Consider the following 27755-nt stretch of genomic DNA (forward strand, 5'->3'; position numbering starts at 1 on the left):
GTGCTAATGATGCATTGATGGTAACAAAAGAGCTTTCAATGTTTTAATCACCTCTTAAATTTTAAGATTGCGATCTTACTAATCAATATGAAGATGATGCCTTTCTTTGTTACAACTGAGGTAGTCTGGTGAAGAATATGTTTTCTTTCTGTAGTAGCTTTTTAAAATTTCTGACTCGGAAGCCTTTGTTCTCATTTTAATTTGTTCTAGATGGTGTTTAGATGGTCTTTCTTAAATCACACTTTGTTAATATATGATATTTTAATATAATTTTGTCTGCTGTATTCGAAGTTAAACTTTATTAAGAAAATATAAAAGCACACATTTTGAATTAATTATTACCATTTGATATTTTAATGTATTATCTATCTAGTTTTCAAGAAATAATGAAGAAAGCATCAATATATCATCAACCATCATTTCATTACTTGTTGGATTCAGAAGCTCAAGAAGGTAAATCATTTTATGTTTATGTAGCTTACCAATTCTAAGAAGACAAATAAGTAATAGAATATAAAGTGTCACCTTTGCAATATTCATTAATGTCTTAAAGGGAGCTGGGACTTTTATCAATGGTGTGTTATGTCTCGGTTTATATTTGCGAGCCCGCAAACATCTTGAATAATGTTTAATGTCTATTACTATAGCATGATCTTGATATGTTAAAGATAATTTTGACAGAATGTATTTGATTTATAGACTTGCTAAGCATGTACAGAGTTTTTGATCTTCAAATAAGGAATACTTTTTTTCTCAAGAGCTGTACACTAAATGTTTGATGTGATTTCTAAGCAAATTTTATTTCAGATAAGAAGCTTGTAAGAAAGATAAAAATAGTTTTATGTAAAAACTATAAGTTTTTACTAGTACTTGGATGAAAGGCGAATTTAGGCTATACAAACATCTATAGCCTGAGTTTATGGTTCCTCTAACTATTAATTAGAGGCAAATACATAATGTAATTTGACCTCTGGATGTAAGGAGATTAAGTTTGAATTCTACTATCAGTGTGGTTATTTGAAATTGAACCATCATTTTTATATAGTCTTAAATATCAAGCTTGACTTTGCATGAGTTATATAATATAACTGTCCCTGTTGTCTTGAGATCAAAAGTACAGACATACACTCTTGACAGACTAGAAAAATTACCGTATTTTTGTAGAGCAGTTGTAATACAAATCTAACTATCTTGATTTCTTTTGTTCTCTCCTTATCTGCACACACTGTAGATGTTTTCTGAACACTATAGTCCTGGTTTTTCTGTTTTTGGCCATTCCAGGTGGCTTCTACCTAGGAGAGCACATCTTTAGGCCAAGAGAGCTGGGTGTATGCCCGGTGTTGGCAGCCTACCTTCCTGAAACACAAATAGTTTCACCGAGTGATTCTTGCAAACCTAACCATTTAAGTTGATCACTTAGAGAACCGAGAAATTTAGATGATTTGAATGAAGATGCAATTTCTGTGTGGTTTATGAATAAAATTACAGCATTATCATTACCATTAGTAACAATTCTTGGTTTCAACTGTGTAGAAGATAATTTGGCAAATTACAAAGGAAATGGAAGAAGTTCAAGGTAAGGTTGAGACGGAACTAGCATTACAATGTTTTACAACACAAACAAACACACTCTGTAATTATATAGCCAATTAAAGCTTTAAAAATATGTTCACACACACAGAGCTAAGGGGATTAAGGATGTGTCCTTGGAGCAGATCAGGTGGCATTTGGTTGGAAAGGCATCACCAAGTAGAGGAACACTCAGTTCTGAAGTACTGAAGGATACAGACTTTTCCTGCCCTAACTCTTTTATACTTAGAATCCTGTGCTTGGAAAGGATGGAGCAAACCCATAGCTCAGTGCTCGTATTTCAACACTGGCATGAAGATCCAAGAATTATAGGATGTCACTTATTTATACACAGATTAAAATCAGGGCTATGGTGGGTGCTGATAATTCTTCTATATGTGTTTCTAAGGCTATATTATAATCTAAAGTGTCTAAAACCTCACCCACATTAACTATTGTAAATATCCTATGTTGCCTGCCTCATGCCAACAGCCTCTCTCCAGCTGTTAGTATATGTAGCAATCTGTTATAGAACAGTAGGGTCACCTGAGGACCTGCAGCCTTGGGGCAGATTCATCCTTGCCCAAGGCTCAACGATTCTGGCTCACAATGACACTCAAGTCTGTCACGTCTTGGCATCCTACTTACTACCTCTTGTCAGTTTAGGGCCTTCAAGACATAGATGCCAAAATGGGGCTAAGCATGTAAGGGATTTACTTGGGGAAATGTTTGTGGAGGATAAGGAGGAAACAGAAGTAGGGAAGGAGGGTCTTCAGAGCCCAACGTGGGTCCAGTGCCCGTGAGAGGACAGAGAGAAGACAGATTGGGTGAAAAGTCTCCAATTGCAACACAATTCTGAGACAGTCTCAGGTGGGCTGATGAAAATCCCTGAGCAGCAGTTGCCCACTAGAGGGGTGTCCTATATGGAACAGGAACCAGCTGGCTTGAGTAGGCAGCCCCAGGAGGAGCATGCTCTCCCAGGAGCCACAACTGCAGCAGTGGGCAGTGTTGGGCAACTCTGCTCCTTGTGGCAGGTTCTCTTAATCTCAGTGGCACACCCAGAGTAGTATGTATTTAAAATAATTTTCCTTTGCAGGTTTGCCCCTCCACCTATATTTTCGATCTCAGTCAATGGCAACATCACTCCCCAGGCTACCCAGAAACCTGGAATCATCCTGATCTTCTCCTTTTCCTTCACACCCTTCATCATTACATCTCATTGAGTTTACATTCCTGATATGTTTCCCTACCCCTTGTTCCATTTCCACCATCACTTGCCTTGATTCAGGTCTTCATTATCTCTGCTCCTGACTGCTGTTAACCGCCTTGTAATTGTCTGTCTTGCTCCAGGCCAACTCCCTTTCCTTACCCTCTAGTTCTTTTTCCTACTGTAACCTGCGCTGCGTCATCTTTTAAATCCACATCTTGTCACATTTGTCTTCTGCTTAAAATTCTTCAGTGCCTCGTTGTTTCTTATAGGATGAAATCAAGACTTCTTAGCATGGCATAATGTGTTTTACCTTGTGCTACTATCTTCATTTATCCTATATTCTGGTTCTCAGGGTTTCCAAAGTTCAGAACTGGTCAGGAGACTTTTTGCCAGTGGGCTTTTGCACATGTCATTTCCTGTGTATGACAGGTCTTCCCTTCTCTTATTTGACAAACTCATAATTAGGAAGTCTCAGATAAGTCTTTCCTGAGCTCTCTGAGAGGTGGAACTTTCTATTTTTGAGTTGCCTACTGAAGCCTCTGTTATAGCACTTTTACTGAACCTGTATTATACAGCACTTGGTCTGCCTTCTAATTCATAGTGCCCAGGTACTTAATAAATGAGTGAATGGATGAATGAATTAGCTATAACATAACCCTATTGGCTGACTTAAATTTGCTCATTGGCAATGATCTTGTATTTCTGATCATCACTCAGTTGACTCCCTTCAGGGCTTAATATAATGTTCTGCTCAAGGTATCACATTAAAATTTTTCAGGAGCATCTTCATAAATCTTTACAGAATTGGATTAATGGGTAATATTGCTTTTATAAACAGTATTGCATTAATATATATGGAAATTTATGTAATTGTATCACTGTTTTAAGAAACCTATGAAACTACAGTCTGAGGCAATATATTTAATATACTAGTTGGAGTACTATAGCACATATAATTACTAATGTGAGAATAATTTATTAACACATTTTAAACATTTTACAAGTAACATGAATAATTAACTTCCAGATAAGACTAATAAATTTCTACATGTTGAATAAAAATAACTCTTGAATATACCAGTCTACTTCAGGTGTCTTCAAAACTCAGATTTGAATGTCAAGTTTGAATGTCAATTGTCGCCCCTAGGGGAGACATACCACCACTTCGAAGGCACACAAGTTCATACTTGACTCCTTGACCCAAGGTTACTGCCTTCATTTAGACACTTGTCATTTTTCATCTAGATTGTTCCAATTCTTCTAATTAGCTTGTAAGGTCACCAGTTCTTCAGCTACTGATGTCAGATGTGGTTCTTAAATATCAAATCTGATCATGTCAATTCCTGTTCTAATAATCTTTATTGACTCCTCCTCACCTTATAGAACAAAGGTCAATGTTGCACACAAATTTAATCCCAACCTACTTCTTCAGGCTTATTTTCTATAGTTCCCCAGCATACACCTTGCATAATGCTGATTATAATCCTTAAAGACACAATCCCAAATGCCATGATCCTGAATGTTGAAATCCCCTTTGAAATACAAAGAACAAAGAACAAATTCCCTCACATCTAACTGAATTCCCAAACCATAATGATAGATTTGGAATTAGGTGCCATCAAAACTTCTAAAGGTGGATTTCAAGGTGTTACCAACAGTTTCTTTTTCCATTCAGTCCAATACATTTGCCGGAAAATTCAGGTGAGTGGATTGCCTGTGGAATATGGTAACACGGAAAACTTCAGTTTAAAACGCATTATTTGTCTGCATTGGCATTCCTTGCAGCTGGTGAAATTCTAGGAGCTCTTAATGAATTAAAGCTGAATTTTCCTGATGAAGTCAGCAAAGTTACTGACTCTAAAATAACTATGTGCACGGTAGGATAAGAAAGCACACAGTGATGTTGCTGTTTGATCACCAGTATTGTTTCAGCCTAATATGTGGTCTGTATATGAGTGCATGAGCAATGGATTTCCCTGTACCCAAAACAACATAGAAGCATAATACAGAAGATGGGAAATTTAATAGGAAATGCTCATGTCAGTGTATATTGAATCAAATTAGAGTTTCAAAAAGAGCAGCCTCATGTAGAAAATCAATGTGAATGTATTCTTCAAGAAGAGCCATGACCTAAAAGAAAAGAAACAGTTACTCATCTCCATGCAAGACTTCAGAATAGAGTTAATGATCGTGGAAGTCGGCCAGCTCTTACAGGCTACCTCCTGTAAGTTGGTAGCCCATAATTTATCCCTGTAATACACTTTTTCCTATGTTGAATTTTCTTTTTAGTTTCTTTGGGAAGGTTTTGTTTTTCTTTTTCCTTTTTTAAAGTGTTTTTTTCTCACCATTTTAAATCATCAGCATTATTTTTTACAACTCATTATGCTGTATGTTTCACCTTTACATTTTCAAAACTAGAGGTATAAATTGTATGAGCTTTTAGAGAGTTCTAATTTGTTTTATGCATTTTTTTGCAAATTTGACTCCATGAAAGTGCATTTTAATAACACTGACTTTGTGTGTAAGCATTGTGTATATATGTAAAAACCTTAAAACTTCCTCAATAAATAAAGGGATGTCCTTTTTCTGCATCTGCATTTGTGAAAGGTAACATTTTTCAAGATCTCAGCTCTTTAGGCAACTGTATATATGGTGGTGACCCATTGTTGGTATTTAATTTTAATTTTTTCAGCCAGGGAGTCTCACTATGTTGCCCAGGCTGGGCTCTAACAATCCTTCCACCTCAGCTTCCTGAGTAGCAGGGACTACGGGTGTGAGCCACCACATGCAGCTCCATTGTAGGTTTGGATCAGTTTCATCAAAAGACTTAGGTTGGTCATCAGGATATTTCAAGTGACCAAACTATATAAGTGATTTCTTTATGAATACAGTTTGTCTGCTTATAACTGTTATACCCATGTAACTGTGGGTAGCACACCTGAGTGCTTATGATTGCAAAATTATGTATGTTATTATTGCCAATTTTATTGTATAAAGTAGCCCACAAAGTGTTCTGTTGTATTTTTATGTTTCTAAACTCTTTTAAAAATGTAAATGTGTTTTAAAGAACTTTTAAAATTATTTTTATCAGAATTATGTATTTGGGGTTTTGATCTTTCAGGATTCAACACTGGGGATTATGGCATCAGAAATTGTGTCTTTTGGGATTCTGGCCCAAACCCCTAGCCTTGTACCCTCGCTCTATAGATCTTCTAACAACTCCTGGGCTTAAATATCTCCTCTTTTATGATACTTCTTCTGATTCAACCAACCACTCATGCTTCCATAGCATTTTAGAAAGACTTGTTGTATAGCATTTATCAAGCTATTGACATTTGTTTCGTTGTCTGTCCCTTCCATGATCCCAGTAGCAAACTTGTAGTACAACTTATTCATGTTGTTTTTCCACTTGCATCCTGAGCAATCTCAATAAAAGATACGTTTTCTTTCTTTTGTAAGGACAAAATGTAGCATTGTATGGTCTACTTGATCAGAGTTACAACCTCTATACATTCTTGAAACTAAGAAGACCAGCAGACAGAGAATATTTGTAGAATCTTCTCAGGAATTGGTTTCAACATAAGGGTCCAAGACCTTGGCATTGCTGAGGTTTTCAGAATTGTACCTTTTAAGTTAAGCCTGTGACTATTTACTAATCTGAAAATATCTTTAACTTCTTTTTTTTTAAATCTGTAGGCATTTCTAAGAAGCACATGACATTCATCTTTGAATAGAAGAATCATTTGAATGACAGTTTCTTTCATTTAGTAGAGGGGATTTTACTTTAAATTTTGCTGGCAGGTTTTCATGACAGCCCTCAAATGGAAGCTTGAATTCACTTGTCATAGCTATTAAAGAGTTGTGGTTTTTTTTGTGTTTTTTTTTTTGGGGGGGGGGATGCATTTCTGTGATCTGGCCCTTCCACTTATTATTGCTATTATTGACCTTAAAACTATAGAAGAGAATAATATAGACAAAGCTTCTATTTTCGAAGGCTTGCTGTAATCCAGAATTGAAGTCAATTCATTGTTGAATTTTCCTCTTAAAATCGTCCTCATAATGTAGCAGAATCTTGCTACTTTTCACTTTATTCTTGAAACCCCTTTAATTCTCAGGAGAACAAGAGCACCTGGTAGATTTTATTCAGCATCAGCAAAGACTGAATAGCAGGAAAATGATGTTAAGACTTTTTTTGTATCAAAAGGATTAAAATACATAAGCCCAAGATAGCAACATAATTGCAGTACTCTGCCTTGACTATGTTTTATTTACAATCTATTTTAATATTTGTGTTTTAATATTCAATTCACCAATCAAATAATGTTCTAAAACTATAGTAGATAGCTTTTATCTGAAGGTGCAGTTATCAGAAATTTTCTGCTTTTCATATAAGGAAGCTGATGTACAGAATCTTGGGTAATATTATCTGGTTTTTGTTGTTTGTCCTGGGGGCAAAGTGCTAGATAATGAGGAAAGAATATATGTGGAAAAATTATTCTTCAGAAATGTATATTAAAATTCCGTTGTATGACAATGCTATTAATTTTTGTAGGAATTACTCTTCAAATCTTAAAAACCAGACTATCTACTAATTCACCAATCTTCTCAATATTTGACTCATATTCAACAACTAAATATGCATGCAGTTTAAGGGGCCTGTTCTTTGTAAATTATTTGGAGCATAGATTTTTTCCTTTTTATGACAACAAGGCTGCTGTAGGGATGCCTTTATCATAGGGCAGCTCTTTCCATTAGATTCTAGTTTAGAGATTCTTATTATCAACCTTGAAATGGGTGGTGTTATTGTTAGAGCTTAATATTAAACATGTCTTGATTTACATAAAGAATTACCGTTAAAACTATCAATCACCTCAAGGCCAGGTGCGGTGGCTCACGTCTGTAATTCCAGCATTTTGGGAGGCTGAGGTGGGTGGATCAGTAGAGCTCAGGAGTTGGAGACCAGCCTGGGCAACATGGTAAAACCCCATCTCTACTAAAAAAATACAAAAATTAGCCAGGCGTGGTGGCATGTGGTTGTTGACCCAGCCACTGAGGAGACTGAGGCACGAGAATCACTTAAACTCAGGAGACGGAGGTTGCAGTGGGATTGCGCCACTACACTCCAGTCTGGGTGACAGAGCCAGACTCTGTCAAAACAAAACAAAACAAAAAACAAAACAAAACAAACAAAACCCTCAAAAAACAAAACAACAGCAAAAAAAGAAAAAAACTATTACCTCAAAATCTTTAAATAGTAGTTCACACTGGAAAACAGCAACCAATGTTTTAACATGGAAATAATTGTGTGTTTATGTGTATATGTTTGCTTTTAAAGTTTTACACTTTTAGACAAATTATTATTTTTTTCCTTGTCATAAAGAAATTTCATTTTGATCATCGTTCCTCTAAAAGAATTTTTTATGATTTTATCAGAATGGTACTTACAAAGAGCATATCGCCCTTTAGACAAATTATTTTAGGCAGCCAAGTTTAGTTTATTTGGGTTTCATGCTGTAAATTATGCTAATTTATGAAGGCTACTTGTTGGATGCTTGTAGTATTCATGTAATATTTAAATGCAAAAGAGAATATTAATATAAAGCATTATCAATTAAATTTTATTCAACCTGATAATGTTTTCTGTGATACATGACCATCTTAGGTGTATAACTAATTTTGCATTACCATTTATGAGTGATATAGTTGTGTTCTTTTTAAAATGTATATGCAGGCCGGGCGCAGTGGCTCACGCCTGTAATCCCAGCACTTTGGGAGGCCGAGACGGGCGGATCACGAGGTCAGGAGATCGAGACCATCCTGGCTAACACGGTGAAACCCCGTTTCTACTAAAAAATACAAAAAATTAGCCGGGCGAGGTGGCGGGCGCCTGTAGTCCCAGCTACTGGGGAGGCTGAGGCAGGAGAATGGCGTGAACCCGGGAGGCGGAGCTTGCAGTGAGCTGAGATCCGGCCACTGCACTCCAGCCTGGACGACAGAGTGAGACTCCGTCTCAAAAAAAAAAAAAAAATGTATATGCAATTAGTAGTGGTTATATTCATTTCATGAAATCTCTTTGAAGGTTCTTTGTTTTAGGAGTGTAAGTAATTTTCAATTATAATATATTCATATATTTTTAAATCTCATTTCCATATGAGATTTATGTAAAGATGGGATCATTCTTAGAATGAAGTAACTCTATTCAGAAGGACACAGTCAAAAGCTAGGAATTCATTTGTTATTCCTCTGTAGTTGTTAGGACAGGAGCACTAATCTGGCCAACTAACCTTTAAAAGAACATGCAAAGTCAAAGATGTCAGGTTGTATCAGTAAATATTCACCGCCAAAGTTTGTATATCAAAGACTGGGAATTTCGAAGATGCTCCTGGGACTTAGTGTACTGTAACATCTATTAATCCCTGATACCTTAGGTGACTTGTCATAGAAGTGCTACATTTACAAGTAGTATGCAAGGAGGCCCAAGGGGACAAATTCAGTTAAAGGTCAAGAAAGCAATTAACGTTCTCTACTTTTCCCTAAAGAACTTCCACAGCAAGTGTTGCCCTCCCCCTGCACCCCCAGTCTTAGCAAGGCAAGTGCATATAGTGAAATAGAAGTTAAAGTTCAAATAAAACACGTTACCAATATTATTTGGTTCTTAGAGCTCTTCCTGAATATGAATGCATACAGTTGTTTAAGCTGAAGTACAGTGAAAAATATTAGAAGAGACGGCTCTTGCTGAAAAATACCAAATTTCAATTTCTTTGTTTCCCCTGCATCTCTGTCAAGGGTCAATGTTTGCAGTAGTGGTAGAGGTGGGTGGTAGGCTGGGCCCTTCCTGTGGGTATGGTTAAATTGGAGTTCTTTTGAGGAGTACATGATTCTGTTTGTATTCTAAGCAGGACACACACACACACACACACACACACACATGCGCGCGCATGCACCCCAACCCTCTATTTTCTAGTCCTTCAAATTTTGAAAACTCTTGTGTTCACTCAGATCTTTTCTTTTTGATGAACGTGTTGAACTCCCCAAAACTGTCCTTATAAGGTGAGTTTTAAGATTTCTGACCTCTCGGTTGCTACGATTTCTCAGTGTCCCTCTAAAGTGGGCCTTCCCTAACTGGATGTACAAGTATAATCTGACTGGTGTAAAATAAAGCCTCTACCTCCCTGATTTTGGAAATTATATTTTTCATGTGGGCTAGGTGCACCGATTTTTTGATGGTCATATTAAACTTTTGACTCATATTGAGCTTGTGGCGAAGTAAATGTATCTATCTGTCCCCACCCCCTACACAGTGCTGCTAAACTCAGGCTGAATACGGTCTTTAGACTTATCTTTGTTAGATTTCACATTGTTAAGGCCAATTCATTGTTATAATTCAAGAAATTTTCCATCACATTTAGTTTTCTATTATACTTGTTGTCGCCATCACATTTATATATTCTGAAAACTTTATAATACTTGTAATGTCATCAGTTAGTTAAGCCATTGACAAAACTGTTCATCAAGGCAAAGCTGAGAACACACCATTTATTAGAAATGCCTATCCAAGTGGGCACCAGAGCCAAGAGCGTTGGGAGTACTGTGGAAAAGCACTTTCATCCAATCCAACAATTCTTCATAGGGATGCCATGAGATACTACATGTTTGTGTCTGTGGATTTCCAATTTTTCCAAGGGCAGGGACCATGTCTATTTGGCTAGCTACTATATTCCATCACTCAGCACCATGCCTGGGACACAGAACAACTAGGATTGCACTGGGTGGCCAATATGAAGAGGTGGGTTCTTATATTCCATCACCAATCTTTCTCTTAATCTATATGAACTGATTGGTGGCTCTTAAAATACATTGCTTTAAAAAAGTGCATCAATTATTATTTGTTGCATGTAGCACTGCAGAAGTACATAGTGGTGATTTCAGCTCCCATAAAAATAATAAAGATGTTGCCACCCTGATGAATGGCAATATTAGCTTACATTATGAGTCATTTTCAAATAGTTTACCTTATTATTTCTCACCTAAAGTCAATTCAAAAGCTCCTTAGTCTAAGCAGAAATGCTGTATTTCTGTCAAGTTCTTTTCTCTTTTCATGGATTTACTTATACAACTATTGCCTTTTTCTTTTCCTTTCAGAGACCAGAGAAGACTATGATGACAAGCAGGTGGTCACAGAGATCATGGCAAGATGTTTTATTCCGACTTCGATAACCACTACTTCCTGGGAAAGTTTTCATTTTATTGGTCATGAGATTCGAATTACTGAGGCCATGGATTGTTATGGTGCTGTTGTTTGGCCATCGGTATAATTTCATACAGAATTTGTTACATTCCAATTATTTTTCCAGCCAGTTTTGTTCATTATCATGTTCTATTTGGAAGAAGAAAACAGGTTCCATATTCCTTCTTTGTGACCTCAAATAATACTATGTTTTAGAAATCATGTGATTGGGAAATTACTTCTCCCAATTAACTCTATAATTCTATTTTATTTTCTTTTTCTTCTTCTTCTTTTTTTTTTTTTTTTTTTTTTTTTTTTGAGACAGAGTCTTGCTCTGTCACCAGACTGGAGTACAGGGGCATGGTCTGAGCTCACTGCAACCTCTGCCTCCTGGGTCTAAACTGTTCTGCTGCTGCAGCCTCCTGAGTAGCTGGAACTACAGGCGTGCACCACCACGCCAAGCTAATTTTTGTAATTTTAGTAGGAATGGGGTTTCACCATGTTGGCCAGGCTGGTTTCGAACTCCTTGCCTCAAGTAATTCGTCCACCTCCGCCTCCTGAGGTGCTGGGATTACAGGCGTGAGCCACCACCCTGGACCTCAATTTTTTTTTGAGACAAAGTCTCACAACTGTCCCTGAGGCTGGAGTGCAATGGCATGATCTCGGCTCACTGCAACCTCCGCCTCCCAGGTTCCAATGATTCTCCTGCCTCAGCCTCCCAAGTAGCTGGAATTACAGGCGCCTGCCACCATGCCTGGCTAATTTTTGTATTTTTAGTAGAGATGGGGTTTCACCATGTTGGCCAGGCTGGTCTGGAACTCCTGACCTCAGATGATCCACCTGCCTTGGCCTCCCAAAGTGCTGGGATTACAGGTGTGAGCCACTGTGCCTGGCCACGGGGCCTCAATTAATTGTATTTCTGACTTTATTAAAATTTGTAGGATTAATACAGGGTGTTTACTTCTTCAGTTTTTAAAAGAAGAGTTTAGAGCAGTAAACACTTTCATTTCCCCTTTTATTAGTTCCATTGGAGTTAAACAATTGCAATGAAATCTTTATGAGTCTCACATGTAGAATGTTCTCAAAGACCCTCAATCCTTTACCAACTGTCCCGTGAAGAGTAGTGGACTCACCACCCCACCTGCCCCGATCCCACACACTACTTGGAAATGACTAGTATCATCAGAAGTTGCTTCCTTTAAAAATGATCAAACCTAAGCAACTGAATTCCACTATTTTAGTTCTCTCTCTTTTCCTCTCAGTAATCCCCAAGGAATTTTTCTAGCAGAAATGTTGAACCTCTCAGAGGATGCACTTTTGTTGACATTTCTTGGAGTGATGTACAGGTACACACATAAGTACTCTCACATACTCATATGTGCATGCATTCATATCATAACATTAGCGACATATTTATCCAATAAAGTTTAAATTTACTTTCTCTTATTACTTGCCAAGCATCCCTGTTTTCTTTTTTCTAACTTTCATAGGCCCTTGTTCTATGCTATTTCCTGGAAACAAATGCAAAGCAGTATAATATGGTTGACAAAAACGTGATTGAAATTGGAGCTGGAACAGGACTAGTCTCCATTGTGGCAAGTTTACTTGGTAAGCAGATATTTCTGATTGAATAGAGGGAGTGTCAGAGAATTTGATGATCAAATATCATTAGTTGTTTTACTATTCAGTGTACTATGACCTGCACCTATCTGGGACTCCTTAATTGTTTGAATGGGCTTCATCTAGAAACTACAGATTGTAAAGTCTCCTTACCGGTTTCTTTCATAGTTTTCTGCATTAAGTTGTATTAATTCTTCTTGTGGAATACTGTCACAAGCCTCAGATGAGGTGTTCTAACTAAGCGGTGCACGGAAGCATTCTGGTTGCAAGAGGAGAAATGTGAAATACTAGGCAGAGGCAGATTCTATTGCTGCTGATTCAGACGCACTTTAAATTTTAGCACCATTTCAGTGTTCCCACGTAGTTGTAGATTCTTTTTGAGTTTTGAAGTGCTATGTTTTTATGAAAAAGCACGTGTTAGAATAGGGAGAGAGTATTAGAAATCACATAAAAATCACACATCTGCTTCTATTTTTAGGTGTTTGTCCTTGAATTTGTTTTCTCAGTTCATCTTCATTCTTTTATTTTTTCTCTGTCGCTCAGGTGGAGTGCAGTGGTGCGATCTCCACTCCCTGCAACCTCCGCCTCCTGGGTTCAAGCGGTTCTCCTGCCTCAGCCTCCCCGAGTAGCTGGGACTACAGACACGCACCACCACGCCCAGCTAATTTTTTTGTATTTTTAGTAGAGAGAGAGTTTTGCCATGTTGGCCAGGCTGGTTTCGAACCCCTGACCACAGGTGATCCACCCACCTCGGCCTCCCAAAGTGCTGGGATTACAGGCATGAGCCACTGTGCCTGACCCACCTCCATTCTTTTTTATTGTTACCCTGAGTTCTGTCACGAGCATCTTTTCCAACTAAGCATGTGATAGTTTTTAATATATGCCTGAGCCTATTTCAGTTCAGTCTTTTTGCTATTGTTATCTATCTCATTGCCTTAGTTTAGCTCCTTCTCTGATGTGTGCTACCCAGACCCATCCTGATTTCCTTGATCTTCAGAAGTGCACACCTGCCACTTTAAAATCTTTAGAGGAATTGAACATTTAGCAATTTACAACTTTCAAATTTGTTTTTATAAGAGTATTTATAAGTCTCTTGGAGTCTTCCCAAATACATTTTTTTTTTAAAGTTGCTGTATCCTGATATTGTTTGCCAAAGTCACTATTCCATTTAGTAAGGATAGGTCAGAGTCACTATTCGATTTATACCTGAAAGCCTGACTTAGGAGCAGAATTTGTGCTTCGGGGAGTGATTGGTTTTATTAAAAAGAACTGGTCCCTTGAGTCCGCTTGTCTAACTTGGAACAAATATTAAAAGATAGAAACTTTGATTAGTCAGTATGCTGAAAGTGGTAGTATTTATGTCTCTAGGCAAAAAGATATTAGGGGGAGTTTACATTCAATATGGGCAAAGGTGTATTCCCTACCCTGAGATTTAAAAAAGATTTATTGAAAATGATAGACCCACCCATAGTAGAATGTAAAGGCTTGTATCTCTGTGAGTGTACCAATGATAGGCATATCTCCCTCCCATTTTAATGTTTTCACAAAATACAATTGATGCCAAGAGACTCGTGATATTGCTGTTGAGGAGTAGCTTCTTATTTGTCTGAGCTGAACTAGACTTCTCTTCCATTTCTGCTTTCTTGTTCTTTACCTGGTCTGTGCTTTTCTGATGCTGCAGAATTGGACAATCTTAGATTTATTTGCAGATTATTTTCAGCCTTTGCTACTGCTCAAAGCTTACTTTAGTGACCAAATTTCTACAAATTTGCTTCTGCCATATTTCTTCCTCAAAAACCCATCACTATTCACTTCTATCTTGGAAATTGTTTACATCCTCTTCTGTGAGCGGTAGTTTTATGAGCGCTATACACTTGCTGTGACTAGGTTTTTAGCATCTTTTGATGGGAAGATTTACACTTGTGATGGGCCAAGTTGAAATCCTGGGCATAGCATGGATGTCATCATACTTTTCAGGTAATGCCATGGAAAGGCCTTCTTTCCTCCCTCCACTTCTCACTTGAGCACTTCCTGTTCAACTATAGGATGTCCGATGTTGCATACACTCACTTGGTCTCACACGACTGAGGCTCAGAATTCTTTTAGGGAGGTACCTATTCTTCCATCAATGACTTCTCGTTGTTTCAGTGAGGGTGCCAAATATTTTGACTTTCTCTTTCTCTCGATTATTTTTCTCCTAGTATGTAGTAGATAAATAGCAAACAAAAACAATAGTAACAGCAAAACATACCAGAACAAAAAACCAGGAAAATATAAAAAATGCAATGGTGCGCAAAAGTACCATGGGTCTCTCTCTCTCTTTTTTTTCTCTTTAAGCAGAGGCATATAGCTGCTTTAGCATCCATTTGAATGGGATTCCCTTTCTGTGTATAGGTACTGACGAGTCTTGTTGTGTGGGGGGATGAACAATTTTGCAGAATTGCAAAGTGCATGTTGGCTTGAAACTCTTGATTGTTCTACCTTATCTCATGAGGGTTACTTTCTCTACTGTCCTTTGCTTCACAGGTGCTCATGTGACGGCCACAGATTTACCCGAATTACTTGGAAACCTGCAATATAATATTTCCCGAAACACCAAAATGAAAAGCAAGCATTTGCCTCAGGTTAAAGAACTCTCCTGGGGAGTAGCTTTAGATACAAACTTCCCCAGGTCTTCTAATAATTTTGACTATATTTTGGCAGCAGATGTGGTCTACGCTCATCCTTTCTTGGAAGAGCTCCTCATTACCTTTGACCATCTGTGCAAAGAAACCACCATCATCCTCTGGGCCATGAAATTCAGGTTGGAGAAGGAAAATAAATTTATAGATAGATTTAAGGAGTTGTTTGACCTGGAGGAAATTTCCAGTTTCCCTAGCCTGAATATTAAGTTGTATAAAGCTGTGAAGAAAAACCGGAGGAGTGTATGACATCCTCAGTGAGGACGTGGAAAGGTTAAGGCAATTTTTAGCAAATAATCACTTGAAAGAAAACCCTGAATAACCTTATGTGCCATTGAGTTTCCCAAGGGCAAATACACACACAGATGCACACACACACACACACACCCCACTAAGAGAACAGAAGACAGTTTTCCAAATTTGCCTCACCCCAGGCAGTAATTTTTCCAGATACTGCATGTGAGTCTGTAGGATTGGGGGTAACTTGTTCCTAGTTTGTCTCCATCAGCACCCAGGCCTGCCTTCTACTCATGCAGTAATAGAAACTCTTGGGAAAGTCACACTGTGCTGTCATTGTCTGCTGTCCTTATTCCTTACATCACCATTTATTATTATTTTAATCAATGGTGCAATTATTATTTTTAACGTATAATCACAAAATGATAGTTTTTAATGATATCTCTTCAGTGAAACTTGTTATTAATTCTTTTAAACATAAGCTTATGATTCTCTCTTTAGAAATAAGGAAATCGACTACAGTGGGATCTGCAAATAAATCTGAACAGGCAGATACATAATGTAATGGTAAATCTCAGACTTTTGTGGTTTCCATTAGTGCTATCTTATAGGTGGTCTATCATCTCTGCCTGGCAGAGTGGACCTCTGATGTAACCTCTGAAATCAGTCAAGCTTGTGGATTTGAGGTCATGGATGAGGACATTTTATTCTGTCCAATGAAAAATGAGTGAACACAAGCAAAAATTGTTGAGATTTTGGAGAAGTTGTTGTTTTGTTTTAAGCCAATGATCATTATTTTGTATCACAAAAACAGAAATAAGTATAAACACTTTGGGTTAAAATATGTATGAAAAGATTTAGGTCTCTGATCTCAGATAATCAGACATATAGCTGGTTTTAAAGTTTAAAGCTCTCCTGACGAATATATATACATCTAGATACTTGAAATACGATATGATTTTTTTTCACATAAGCTTTCCTTATGTGAAAATTTCCTTATGAGTAGAATTTCCTTAGAGTAGAATAAAGTCTGTAGTAATTAAAGTCAGTGCAAAAAGAGCAAAGAATTAGGATTTTGTACTATGTAACTGCCTAGACGACACTGGTTGGCAATTACTCTGCCTTGTCCCCAGTAACATTTTTTAGGCTGTTACTGTGCCCTCTGGGTGATACTTTCCTTTCTAGAATTAATCCTTTCTGCTTTGCTGAAAGTTTTCTGTCCACTCCAGGTTGAGTATAGTTGAAAAGAATATTTTCTAGGACTCTGATCAGTAAGTCAGGCTACAAATATACTCCAGTGTATTTTATTTTATTTTTTTAGTACATGTGGTTCATAGGACAATCTCTCAATAATTCCCAATATTTACATGGATCTCTGTCATTTTCACAGTCTGTTACTTACATAAAGTCACTTAATCCTCATAACCATTCTAAGAGGTAGAAGCTATGCTATCCCTACTTCACGGATAAAGAAACTGAGGCTGAGATGTCCCCAGGCTACATAGCTGCAGAGTGGTAGTGCTATGACATTCAAGTCCAGGTCTGTACAAGCCCAAATCCTGTATTAACCACTGCACTGTCTTTATATATTTAAAACAAGAATTTTCAAGCTTTTAAAAGCAGGTGAAGTCATTCCTTCAAAAATGAAATAAATATCCAGAAAGATAAGCAAATACATGAGAAAAAAAGTGAGACCTGTTCCATTTTAAAACTTGTATTTCCTATGTGAGTAGGTCAGGGTAGGCTTGTTTCGAAGACGATATTTAGGTGAAGCTGACAGGAGGTAGCAGTGCAGGTGTCTGGGGAAGGGTGTTGCAGGCAGAAGGAACAACCATGCAGGGATCTGGAGGAAGGAGCCAGTCAATCCTCTGGAAATATCAAAGGCCAGTGTGCTTGGCACAGAGCAAGCAGGAGAGGTTGGTGCAGAGTGAGCAAGTATTTAGAGAGGCTACAGGGAGCTAGATCATGTAGGACTGTGTTGCAGGCTGGGTTCTCTAGAAACACACTCTGAGAGGGAATTGGGTGAGCAGATCATTTTTTAGGGAGTGCTGTTGAAATGAAGACCTATGGAAGGGAGTGGAAGGAAGTAGGACAGAAACAGGTCAAACTGCAATGCAGGCCCAGTAACAGTCTGATGTGACCCCCAGACAGAGCAGTGGCCTGAGAGTGGCCTCTGGAGTTGCCCTGATTGGAAAGATATGTCTGGGCCTTGATGACCCCGTGTGGCCCAGTCACTGGATATGGGCTGCCCTGGGAAGACTCTGTGACCTTGGGTGAGGTGACTTCAGCTGAGGCAGTCCTGAAGACATTGACCAGCTCCAGCAGCAGGGGTTAGGTCACCCTGAAGAGGATCTGGGTGGCTTATCACAGGGTCCAGCATGACCTTTAGGCCTCAGAAAGAGCTCTGGCTTTTCTTCTGGTAGAATGGACAATCTTTGAATGGTTTTATGAGTAGAGGAGTGAAAGAAACTTTCCTCATGTAAGCACCACTCTGGCTGTCATTTTGAGACTAGAATGGGGAGAGATGAGACCAGGGAGAGGCTGCCGCAATCTGATGTGGCAGCCTGCATTGGGGTGGCGAGAAGTGGCCAGTTCTAGATGTGTTTGGCTGCCAGAGTCAACAGACCTTCCCACCATGTAGAGTGTAGAGTGTGTGGGAGAAAGAGTCAGTGCTGAGTCACTGTGCATAAATTTATAGTCAACAGCTTAGAGATAGTTTGTGAAGCTCCCTCAGGGAACAAAAAGACTAGACAGAGGGTAGAACAAGGACTAGGCCCCGAGTCATTAAGAGATCACATATGGGTGTGTATACTGAGATGATTTTGAAGGTTCTACACGCTCTCCCCAACTCCAGTTATATGCGTATCTGTTGACTTTGAACAACATGAATTTAATACCACAGTGGTTTTTGAACTGGTCAGTAGAGTTCCAAGGCTCCCGAAAGCTGCCTCTAGAGGTTTCTGGGAGCCTGAGAGTTGGAAATGCAGCAGAAACCTTGGGGTAACAAATGAAAAAATGGCTCCTCTGCTAAGAAAATATTTGAATATCATTACTAAGTTATTTTTAGGTAGAATACATAAGGTGTCCTTTCAAAGACAGCATTAGGACCAAACTAAACATACAGTTCTGTAAAGTTCATCTTTCTCTATGTGCCAATCTGTCAAACGCAGTGTTCCGGATTCATTGTTTTATTCTGTTTATAGCATTCACTCCCAAAGTTTAACACCCACCCACACACACCATGCCCCTCTTTTCCACTTCATTCTATTATCCACTTCATTTTTTTATTCTTTTGTCTTTTTGCTGCAGTTTCTCCATACTTTTTAGATCCAATTTTACAATAATTTAATTTCAAAAGATGTAATTGGAGTAGACCTTTTCTACCTTACTTTTTTTTTTCTTTTTTTAACGACTGGGAATTGATTTGTTAACTTCAATCTAAGGGAGTTATACTGTGAATTTTTGCACCTTTTTATCTGGCTTTTTGACAAGCTAGACTATGTTATTAAAAACCTTGGTCCAATTCTTTCAGTAACTTTCTGGATTTCCAATAGAATGAACTTACTGATTGTCAAGGTTTTAATATAGGTTATTACAGAATAGCTATCACTCCATAGAAGACACCCCAACCTGCAGGAGATTCCCTGCAGCTTAAAATTACACACAGGTAACCATGAGAGTTCTGTTCCCTAGAATGTATCAACTGTCTTTGGAAACTAAGTACTGCACTAAAACCGTCTATCTCGGAATGTAATGATATATCCTCTTTGATTTGTACCAGTTTTTGTCTACCAGAATTTAGAAAAAAGGTTTTTTTCATTCCGTATTCATACTCTGTTCCCTTTCTTTTGGATAAAGAATTGGTGACATTGGGTAACTTCCTAACATATCTGCAGCCAAATAGGAAGCTCACTATTGCGGAAGAAAAAAGCTGAGGAAGCAATAACAGAATGGAGTGTTCCATTTGTTTCGTTAAGGCCTCAGAGTCTAGGAGCTTGGCGTTCTCAGTGGATGCCTGGTCTTTATAGACAGAGACCATGTCTCATTTGTTTAGGTAGCACCATTGCACGTGAACAGACACATAATTTCTAAGTATCATTTGGAAATAAAACACATCCACTGAGTGGAATTTAGCTGCAAGAAGAGATTTGCAAGTATTAACTTTGAAAACAAGCTGGGGACCTTGGATTGTAGATATAAAAGAATTAAAGTCAACCATAAGTAAATCAGACAAGTAAGCTTATTGATAAGACTAAAAGAAATTTAATAGACTGTGCTTCTTCCTACTTCATTTTAATTTAGTTTTCATGGAAATCTGTAGGTGAAGAAAATAAAAATGGTCAACAATATGTACTTTTAAGGCACATATAAATTATAAGGTGATAACAGGAAATACAGTTGGGAATGGAGCAAGTAAATGATTTGCAAAAGTGTTAGTAGGAATACAGGCACAGCAAAATTTAAAAATTATAGGCATTTGTGTTAGTATGTATGCGTGTGGACCCAGTTCCTTCTATCTTCTTTATAGATTTGCGAATGAGTTCCATACCTAGATATCACTATGTTTGAGTCTGTGATGTGAAATTAAGTCTAGGATATTACCTGCAAGTCCAGTGTCAGTATTTGCTTTGCTTTGAAGTTCCACACAAAATCAAAGACAGCGTTCTATATAATTATACTGTAGTATTAACGGGATAGTTGTGTCTTAGGTGCCTTGGTTAGCATCAATTAGTTGTGAGGTCATATTAACTCCTTTTTGAAGGATTCCTGAGCTGGACATTTGTGTTTACTCAGGTCGCATATGGCTGTGTAGTATTTAGATTGCTGGGCATACACTGTTGACTGCTTATTCTACTGAACTAACCTTTGGTCTCTATCATGAGCAGTGCTTTCACTCTCATGATAGAGACCTCTGTGTTCTTTGTTTGTTTTCTTTGTTTGTTTCTTTGTTTCTAAGGCAATTGTCTTTTTCTGAAATCCAATCAAGTTTTACAATTGGCATTTACCATCAAGGAATTTCAAGGGATTATTAAAAACAATAACAGATATCCAGGTCAGTTTTGTGATAAATGGTATTAATGGGAAAAACGAAAAAATACTGAATATCTTCTGCCAACCAAGAAGACTTTACCAAACCAAAAAATATTGCTTGGTGTTTCAAACTAAGGCACAAAAGAATGAGATTAAAACATGCCATTAAAATATTTTAATAGCTGGGTATTATTTCATGACACTACAAATATAAGTATAAAATTTTTAAAGTGACTTATTTGGCAAATGCTAGATTTTGTAGTTTATGTTTTGAAAATTTCTATATTCTCATTGTCCATAGTCTGCAATGTTTATACTGTTTGTTTTAATTTTAAATTACCTTCACTGGAATTTTTTTTTTTTAATTTTTAGTGTCATTATTTAATTTGGGTGTTCTTATCTAGTGCCATGGTTCAATTTGGGCTTCTTATCTACTTCTGCGTTTTCTTTGTTAGTAGAGTATGAATCTTAATGGCAAAGGTTGTCTCTTTGTCACAAACCATCATAAATAAGCCCAAAGGACAGGCCATAAAAATGTAAGAAATTCTTAGATTAAAAAACATGAGTAATGCTTCTACCTACCTGGCATGCAGAGGTAAAAGTACAGTTGGCAACTGGTAAATTATTAACACTTTTCTACCAAGGACTTCCTCATTTCTTAGTATCTCTGTGATTAATAGATAGTCAATTTAAGAATTAGAAGATGTAAAGCATAATAAAAACATTTTGTAATCACGTATTGGAAAGAAATTAAGGTAACATTTTGTGCAACATTCAAGGGGTCAGGGGAACAAAGTGCTAGAACTCTTGGGAACAGATTTCATATTTTTTTGAAGAAGTAATTCAAGGTGGATGAAAGGGAATTATAAGTATGCAACTATTAATTAATGCATAATAAATAGTTGAATAAAGAATAATTAATGCAATTCCCTTTTACTTTCCTTGAATTTTAGTTTTTCTTCTTTTGGCAGCCTCTAATGGTTGTCATTCATTCATTTATTTATTCAGTATTTACTGAAAACCCACAATGTGCCAAGCAGAGGCTGCAGACACAATAGTGAACAGGTAGTCAGGGCCAGTCCTCATGGAGACCATGAGCCCAGTGCAGATGGGCAGAGGCAGAACTGGGGATAGCCTGGTAGGGGAAATACATGAAAACCAATCAGTTCTAGGTGTCCTGGCAGTGGGAGCTTAATGCACAATCAGGGCATAGTGAGGGCTTCTGGGGGAAGGTGTAGCTGGGTGAAGGAGATGGAGGTGAGGGCAGAGAGGAGAGACGGGACATGCTCTAGGCAGAAGGAAGTGTGTGTGCTAAGCTTTGGGGGCAAATAGGAGTGACTTGTTGCGATGACTCGCTGGAAAGATTGTAGCTTCTACGAACCTTTGCTGAAGTAATATCCATTATTAGTGGAATACTCACTGCTTTCAGGACTGTTTTAGAGATTTCCAATGTAGCATCTCACTGAATCATCCTGACAACCCTAGTGGCATTACCCCAATTTATATGTGAAGATATTACGGCTCAGCAGAAATAAGCCTCCTCCCAGGTTACACGTGGGTGGCAGTTGTTGGGATGGGAACCTCTGTCTCTATGGCACCAAAGCTTGTGCTGTTTACAGAGTATGGCCTTGTGTAAGTTTTCCACTCTGAGCCCTGCAAGGAAATCCCAAATTTTAATTTTATTCCCCAGCTAATTTGGAGCTATCCGGTTTCATAAACCTTGTCTTCATTTGCCAGCTGAGCACAAATTAGTTTAAGTGGGCTACTCTTGAGATGAGCCTGCAGAAATGTACTCCTATTCATAGTATGTCTCCAAGAGTAGAATTTTATGAATCCACATATATACCCAGCGAAGACTTCACTAAGTTTTTCTTTGCAAGGAATATGGAGCACATATTAGAACAATTAATTTAAAGGTGTATGTTGATCTTAAAACAACCAATGTGGGAAGCGAAAAAGACCCTATTATATAAAGGAGGTGCCGAGGTGGAAGCAAACGCTATTCTTTTGCTTGGGCAATGGCTCAGGAAGAACGAAATGAATGAAATGTGGGCTGCCCTCTGCTGACTTTTCAGCAGAGAAGGCCAAGGGGGTGGGGATGAACTTTAAAACCTCATCTGATCTGTTTGTGGCCATATTCTGTGAACGGTGCTGATGTTTATAGGTCTGTTACTAGGCGGGAACTCTCCCTGAATCAGCAGAGTTAAGCCATGGGGTGATGTGAGAACACCAGTTCTTGGAAACCACCTTTCAGCAATCTTTCAACGGGAGGGCCCGCATTGACTCAGGCAGCACAGCCTTCCAATGCCAAAGACCAGGCCAAAGGGACTGAGTGGGAGACTGGAAGGACACCAGTATCTTTGGCAGCAAAGTGCTTGTCTAAGTGGAAATGGCCTTTGGTGCCCGTTAGCCTGAGGTTGACCAGGCATCTATGTCCCTGGAGGGCAATATTGCAGAGTAAGCCGCAAGCTCTGGCTGGAGCCGTCCGACAGGTGACACGATGTAAGCTGATGCAGGAGCAGGGTGGTGGGTGAAGGGGGGAAGGAGGGGTGGCTCGGAGAGCTGCCACGATGTCAGAGGCTGTCCTGTGAGCATGAGGTGAAGAGGACGGTGCTGACTGCCACAGGAGAGCAGAGGCAAGGCAGCCATTGAATGTTCCAGAATGGAGAGAAGGGAAAACGTTGTATTTAAAACTTCTTGTGAGAAATGGCTACCTGGCACAGGCACAACTTCAAAAGCAGCATGGTAGAAATGGAAACCCGAGGGAGAGACCCCAAGGTTATTGAGGAAAGGAATCACAAGATGTTTCTCTCTGATAGTCTCTTTACTGTGCTTATTCCTGGCTGATTTTTGAGCTGACCAGCAGAGCCTGAAGCCTGCTGATTGTCATCTCTACGAAGCAGATGACTGAATACGGAGTTTGATAAATGCAAGAAGTCAAAGCCAACATCTGAAGAAATTTCAGCTGGGATGTTGATGCAATCTCTCTTAAATAAAATGCTTGCTTTGCTTCTATTTCACGCTCCTACCAAGTAGGTGATATTCTAAGGATTTAGATACCATTACCCTAGAGCTCCGAGAATAAAATTTGAGTATGAAATTACAGATGATCACCACTGGGAGGACCCGGTGATCTGCAAAATGAACTTTTCCTTCTGAATAAATAAGTAAAAATAAAAGAAATGATTTAAGCAAGTGAATTGAATTATAAAAGATGATATGCAAATGCATCAAAAGTGGCAAGGGGTAAATACACAACAGTGTAATGTGATAAACGTGTGGTGTTGTCTTCTTTAATTAGGTATTGTTTCAATTCCGCCCCTTGCCTGCGCACTTTGCACACATTATGAAATACATTCTCCAAGAAAAGGAGAAATGGGGGCTGGTTTCTAGTTCTTTGAACACTGTACAGGTGTTCGCTGGTGTGTGATGAGGCGGAAGGGGTGATGAGGGAGGAGACGGAAGAGGAGGCAAGTGTAAGGGAATGAAGACAGGGAGCAAGCAGAGAGGACACTGGGGTGGGAAGGGAGATTTTGATTCTTGCAGCCTAAGAAGAAATGTCTGATCGCACTTTTCAGATTCCCATTTCTTGTAACCTAGTGGTTCTCAAACCTGAGGGTGCACCCGAATCACCTGGGGGTTTTGTCAAAACACAGGTTGCTGAACCCCAACCCCAGAGTTTCTGATTCAATGATTTGGAATGGGGCCCGAAGATTTGTGTTTCTAAGTTCCTGGTGATGCTGATGCTGCTGGTCTGGGAACAAGACTTTGAGACCCACTGTGTGGCCGTACACTACATCTCCGTCTTCAGAGATCATCCTTTGAGGCTGGGGCATGTTGGTACAAAAGGGAGATGCTTTCACCTACCTGCTCCACTGTATCCTCCACTCACTCCATTGGCTGTGTCTGATGATTCATATCTCTACAGGCACCTCTTTCTGGAAAGAACACCTTCCCAAGAGGCCTTCCTATGGGTCAATTCCTCTAGGCTCCATCCTTCCCAAGTTCTTGCAAGACTGCATGATACAGGCGATCATTTTTGCATGCACTAAGTATTCTTTTATGTTTATGGGCCACATATGCCCATTTGAGTCTAACACTTTAAGCATAGTTATAGTCTATGAAGTGAAGACGAAGTGAGAAAAATTGTGCAGAGATTATTTGACAGCCAGAGACTAAGGGGATATTTCTTAAAATTCTAGTTTGGGGACTTTGGATATGAGATGTGTGTAAGCTATTAAATAACAGAGAGTGACAGTGTTTAATTTTATTGCTACAGTGTGTAATAGCTCCAAATTCAGACAGGCTCTTAATTAAAAATGTGCTCCTAGTCCCAGAGATTGGATTCCCAAAGTTTATATGGTCTTCAGAGGTATGATTCTGATATATACGAACAGTGACAATGTTGAGCGTGGGATTTGTGGGGTACAGAGGAGTTTGTAAGGGATGGGGGAGCATAGTGGGGGAAGCTCAGTCAGAGTTCTTGATTTCATCAGTGTAGGAGTGTACCTGGACATGCACCTTGTTTTCACCCACCTTCACCACTTTCTGGATAAGCTAGAAGGTGGTTGGTATTGGTGAATTGTTTTCTTTTTTGTTTTTTTGTTTTGTTTTTTGTTTTTTTTGAGATGTGGTCTCGCTCCTAAGCCTTGACCTCTCAGACTCAAGTGATCCTTCCACCTCAGCCACCCCAGTAGCTGGGACTATAGGTGTATGCCACTATACCTGGCTAATTTTTTGTATTTTTTTGTAGAGATGGAGTTTCACCATGTTGTCCAGGCTGGTCTCGAACTCCTGGATTCAAGCAATCCACTCACCTTGGCCTCCCAAAGTGCTGGAATTACAGACATGGTCCACTGTGCCCAGCCTTGCTTGGTGAGTTTTTTTTTTTTTTTTTTTTTTTTTTTTTTTTTGAGATGGAGTCTTACTCTGTTGCTCAGGCTGGAGTATAGTATTTTTTTCCTTTTCAAATATGTGATGAATTCAGGGCATATTCTTCCACGAAACTGATATCATAATACCTCTGACTAGATAATCTCCATTAAGTAATTTGAAAAACCGAAATTCATCATTTTCATTGTACAAAATAATTTTAAAATAAAAGAAATTTAAGAATTTTGACAGTGGAGGTGAAGGGAGGTGTTCATTTTCTCTTTCCCGCTATGAGGGGACAGTCATCACAGTGAAATATACCAGCCTGAAGCAATAGTTCTCAACCTTGGCTCCTGAGCGGAACCCCGTGGGAAGCTTTATGGAAATCCTTTTTCTCTGGTCTGCCTTAATCCATTGAATTTAGAGCCACCAAGAGTGAGGATGGATGTATTTTGGTGCAGAAATCTGTGTTTTTAAAATGCTCTCCACAAGATTTTTGTTGGCCATTTTTTGGGAAATATTGGTGATGTGAATTTGGCTAAATGCCCAGACTCTCTCTCTTTGGCTCTTCCTATACTCTTCATGGCTTGTGATTTACTGAACCACTTATGAATTCAAGTTTTCTCATTGCATGTAATTGCTAAGTAGAGAATTTTCCACATGAAAGACTCCAACTGCGTTGAAACCAACCTCAGCTATATCCTAGGAAACATTTCCCCTAGAGCTCCGTCAATACAAAGTAATTGTTTTTGGAGGAAAGAAAACATACTACCTCACCTCAGCACTAGAATATTAATTGATCTAATCAATAGAAATTGGAATATTCCAATGTTAAACACAAACTACACCCTTTGCCCAATGAGCCACAACACCGCCGTTTTCCAAGAACCTGAGTAGTTCAGCCTCACAGAAAAGGGCTTTGCTTTTCACCCAGAAGTGGTCAGGGCTTCTGGAGAAAGGAAGACTCAGTAGGGAGTGACAGTGTCTCAAGCTAAAGTGAAAAGCTGAGAGTGACTGCACAGATCTCCAGGGAGAATACTCCCAGGTTCTCAGTGCTTTCATGGCCGGTCCACTTAGCAACATTAATTATTTCCCCTCTTTGTCTGCACTGGTAAACTGGATGGAGGACAGAACACTAACAACAAAGCCTCACAACGTAAGAAAATAGCTAGATTACATAAAAATAGCTAGATTACATAGGTATGTGTGAAGAGTACACGTGTCTCTCTGTATCATTTCTCATAACAGCACGTGAATCTATGACTCTCTCGAAATGAAACATTTAAAAAAAGAGTTGTGTGTTCAGATGTATTTATGTATTTGCTTATGGACTGTGCATAAAAAAATCTTTTGTGTCCCTCCCTTTCCCCATCCGTCTTCCTCTATGTGTATATGTCTAGTATGTCTTGGGGCATGTAGAAAGTATTCAAACGGTACAGGGAAAAAGCACATTCCAACCTCATGTTGTCGGGATGTGGTAGGCATGATGTCTGATAACAACTGCCCTATATTAAGGGATTTCTTTGAGCCAGGAACTTTGCTGAGTTCTTTATGTTTATTATCCCGAGGATAGGGATTGGGGAGAAATAGGGAATGACTGCAGCTGGGTACAGGTGCAGAGGTTTTGGGGGGGATGATGGAAATGTTCTGGAATTAGTGGTATTGGTTGTGCAATGCTATGAATATACTGAAAACCACTGAATTGTACACTTTAATTACATGGCTTGTATGAATGTGAAAAAAAATCCTTACAACAGTCTTGTGAGTTAAATACTATTGTCCCATTTTACTGATGAAGGAATTGAAGCTTATTGAGGTTAAGGGACTTGCCTAGGTCACATCAGGTGTTAAATGTTAGAGGAGGCATTTGAGCCTAAGCCTAATATTGAAGTTTATGCTTTCACAGTTTTAGCAATCTGTAAGGTAATGGGGATCATATCTACTGGCATCAAATCAAGTGTTTTTGACTTAATCAGTTGCTTTAGAAGAACCTCTTGGTTCCAGAATGACTCAAAATTCTCATGCAAAAAATGTGTTTAAGTATAATATGTTATGAGTTAACCAAATATACAGACTATTAGGAACCTAGAATTTAAAGCTACCTTAAAGCTTAGGAGTCTAATCTCTTATTTAGTGCAAAAGTATTGGTAGCAGATGGTGAATGGGAATTCTTTCAGGAAAGTGACCCTTATCTTTGACAAAACAGTGAATTCTAATTATGAGAAAGTACTTCCTTATATGGAGCTGAAATCTGCTTACCTCTTATAACCAACAAAAAATAAGACTTTTTCCATGCAAAACTAACCTT

The 27755-nt window shown here is 38.6% G+C and overlaps 1 protein-coding gene across 1 annotated transcript; it reads left to right on the top strand.

The window, feature by feature from the left end:
• Window positions 1–1560: 1560 nt before the first annotated feature.
• LOC105537586 lies at window positions 1561–16116 on the top strand. The gene is made up of 4 exons (XM_011977236.1): window positions 1561–1576; window positions 10922–11088; window positions 12497–12614; window positions 15153–16116. Exons 1-4 carry the CDS (start codon window positions 1561–1563, stop codon window positions 15554–15556), a joined length of 705 nt encoding a protein of 234 aa, XP_011832626.1. The 3' UTR covers window positions 15557–16116.
• Window positions 16117–27755: the final 11639 nt, after the last annotated feature.

The sequence above is a fragment of the Mandrillus leucophaeus genome, unplaced genomic scaffold (genome assembly GCF_000951045.1).
Source record: "Mandrillus leucophaeus isolate KB7577 unplaced genomic scaffold, Mleu.le_1.0 Scaffold175, whole genome shotgun sequence".
Taxonomy (NCBI): Eukaryota; Metazoa; Chordata; class Mammalia; order Primates; family Cercopithecidae; genus Mandrillus; species Mandrillus leucophaeus.

Bases quoted from the DNA above. Each gene is read 5' to 3' on its own strand.
- LOC105537586 (XM_011977236.1), top strand. The intron at 11,089-12,496 runs GTATAATTTCAT...TAACTTTCATAG, and splicing joins GTGCTGTTGTTTGGCCATCG to GCCCTTGTTCTATGCTATTT. The intron at 12,615-15,152 runs GTAAGCAGATAT...TTTGCTTCACAG, and splicing joins CATTGTGGCAAGTTTACTTG to GTGCTCATGTGACGGCCACA.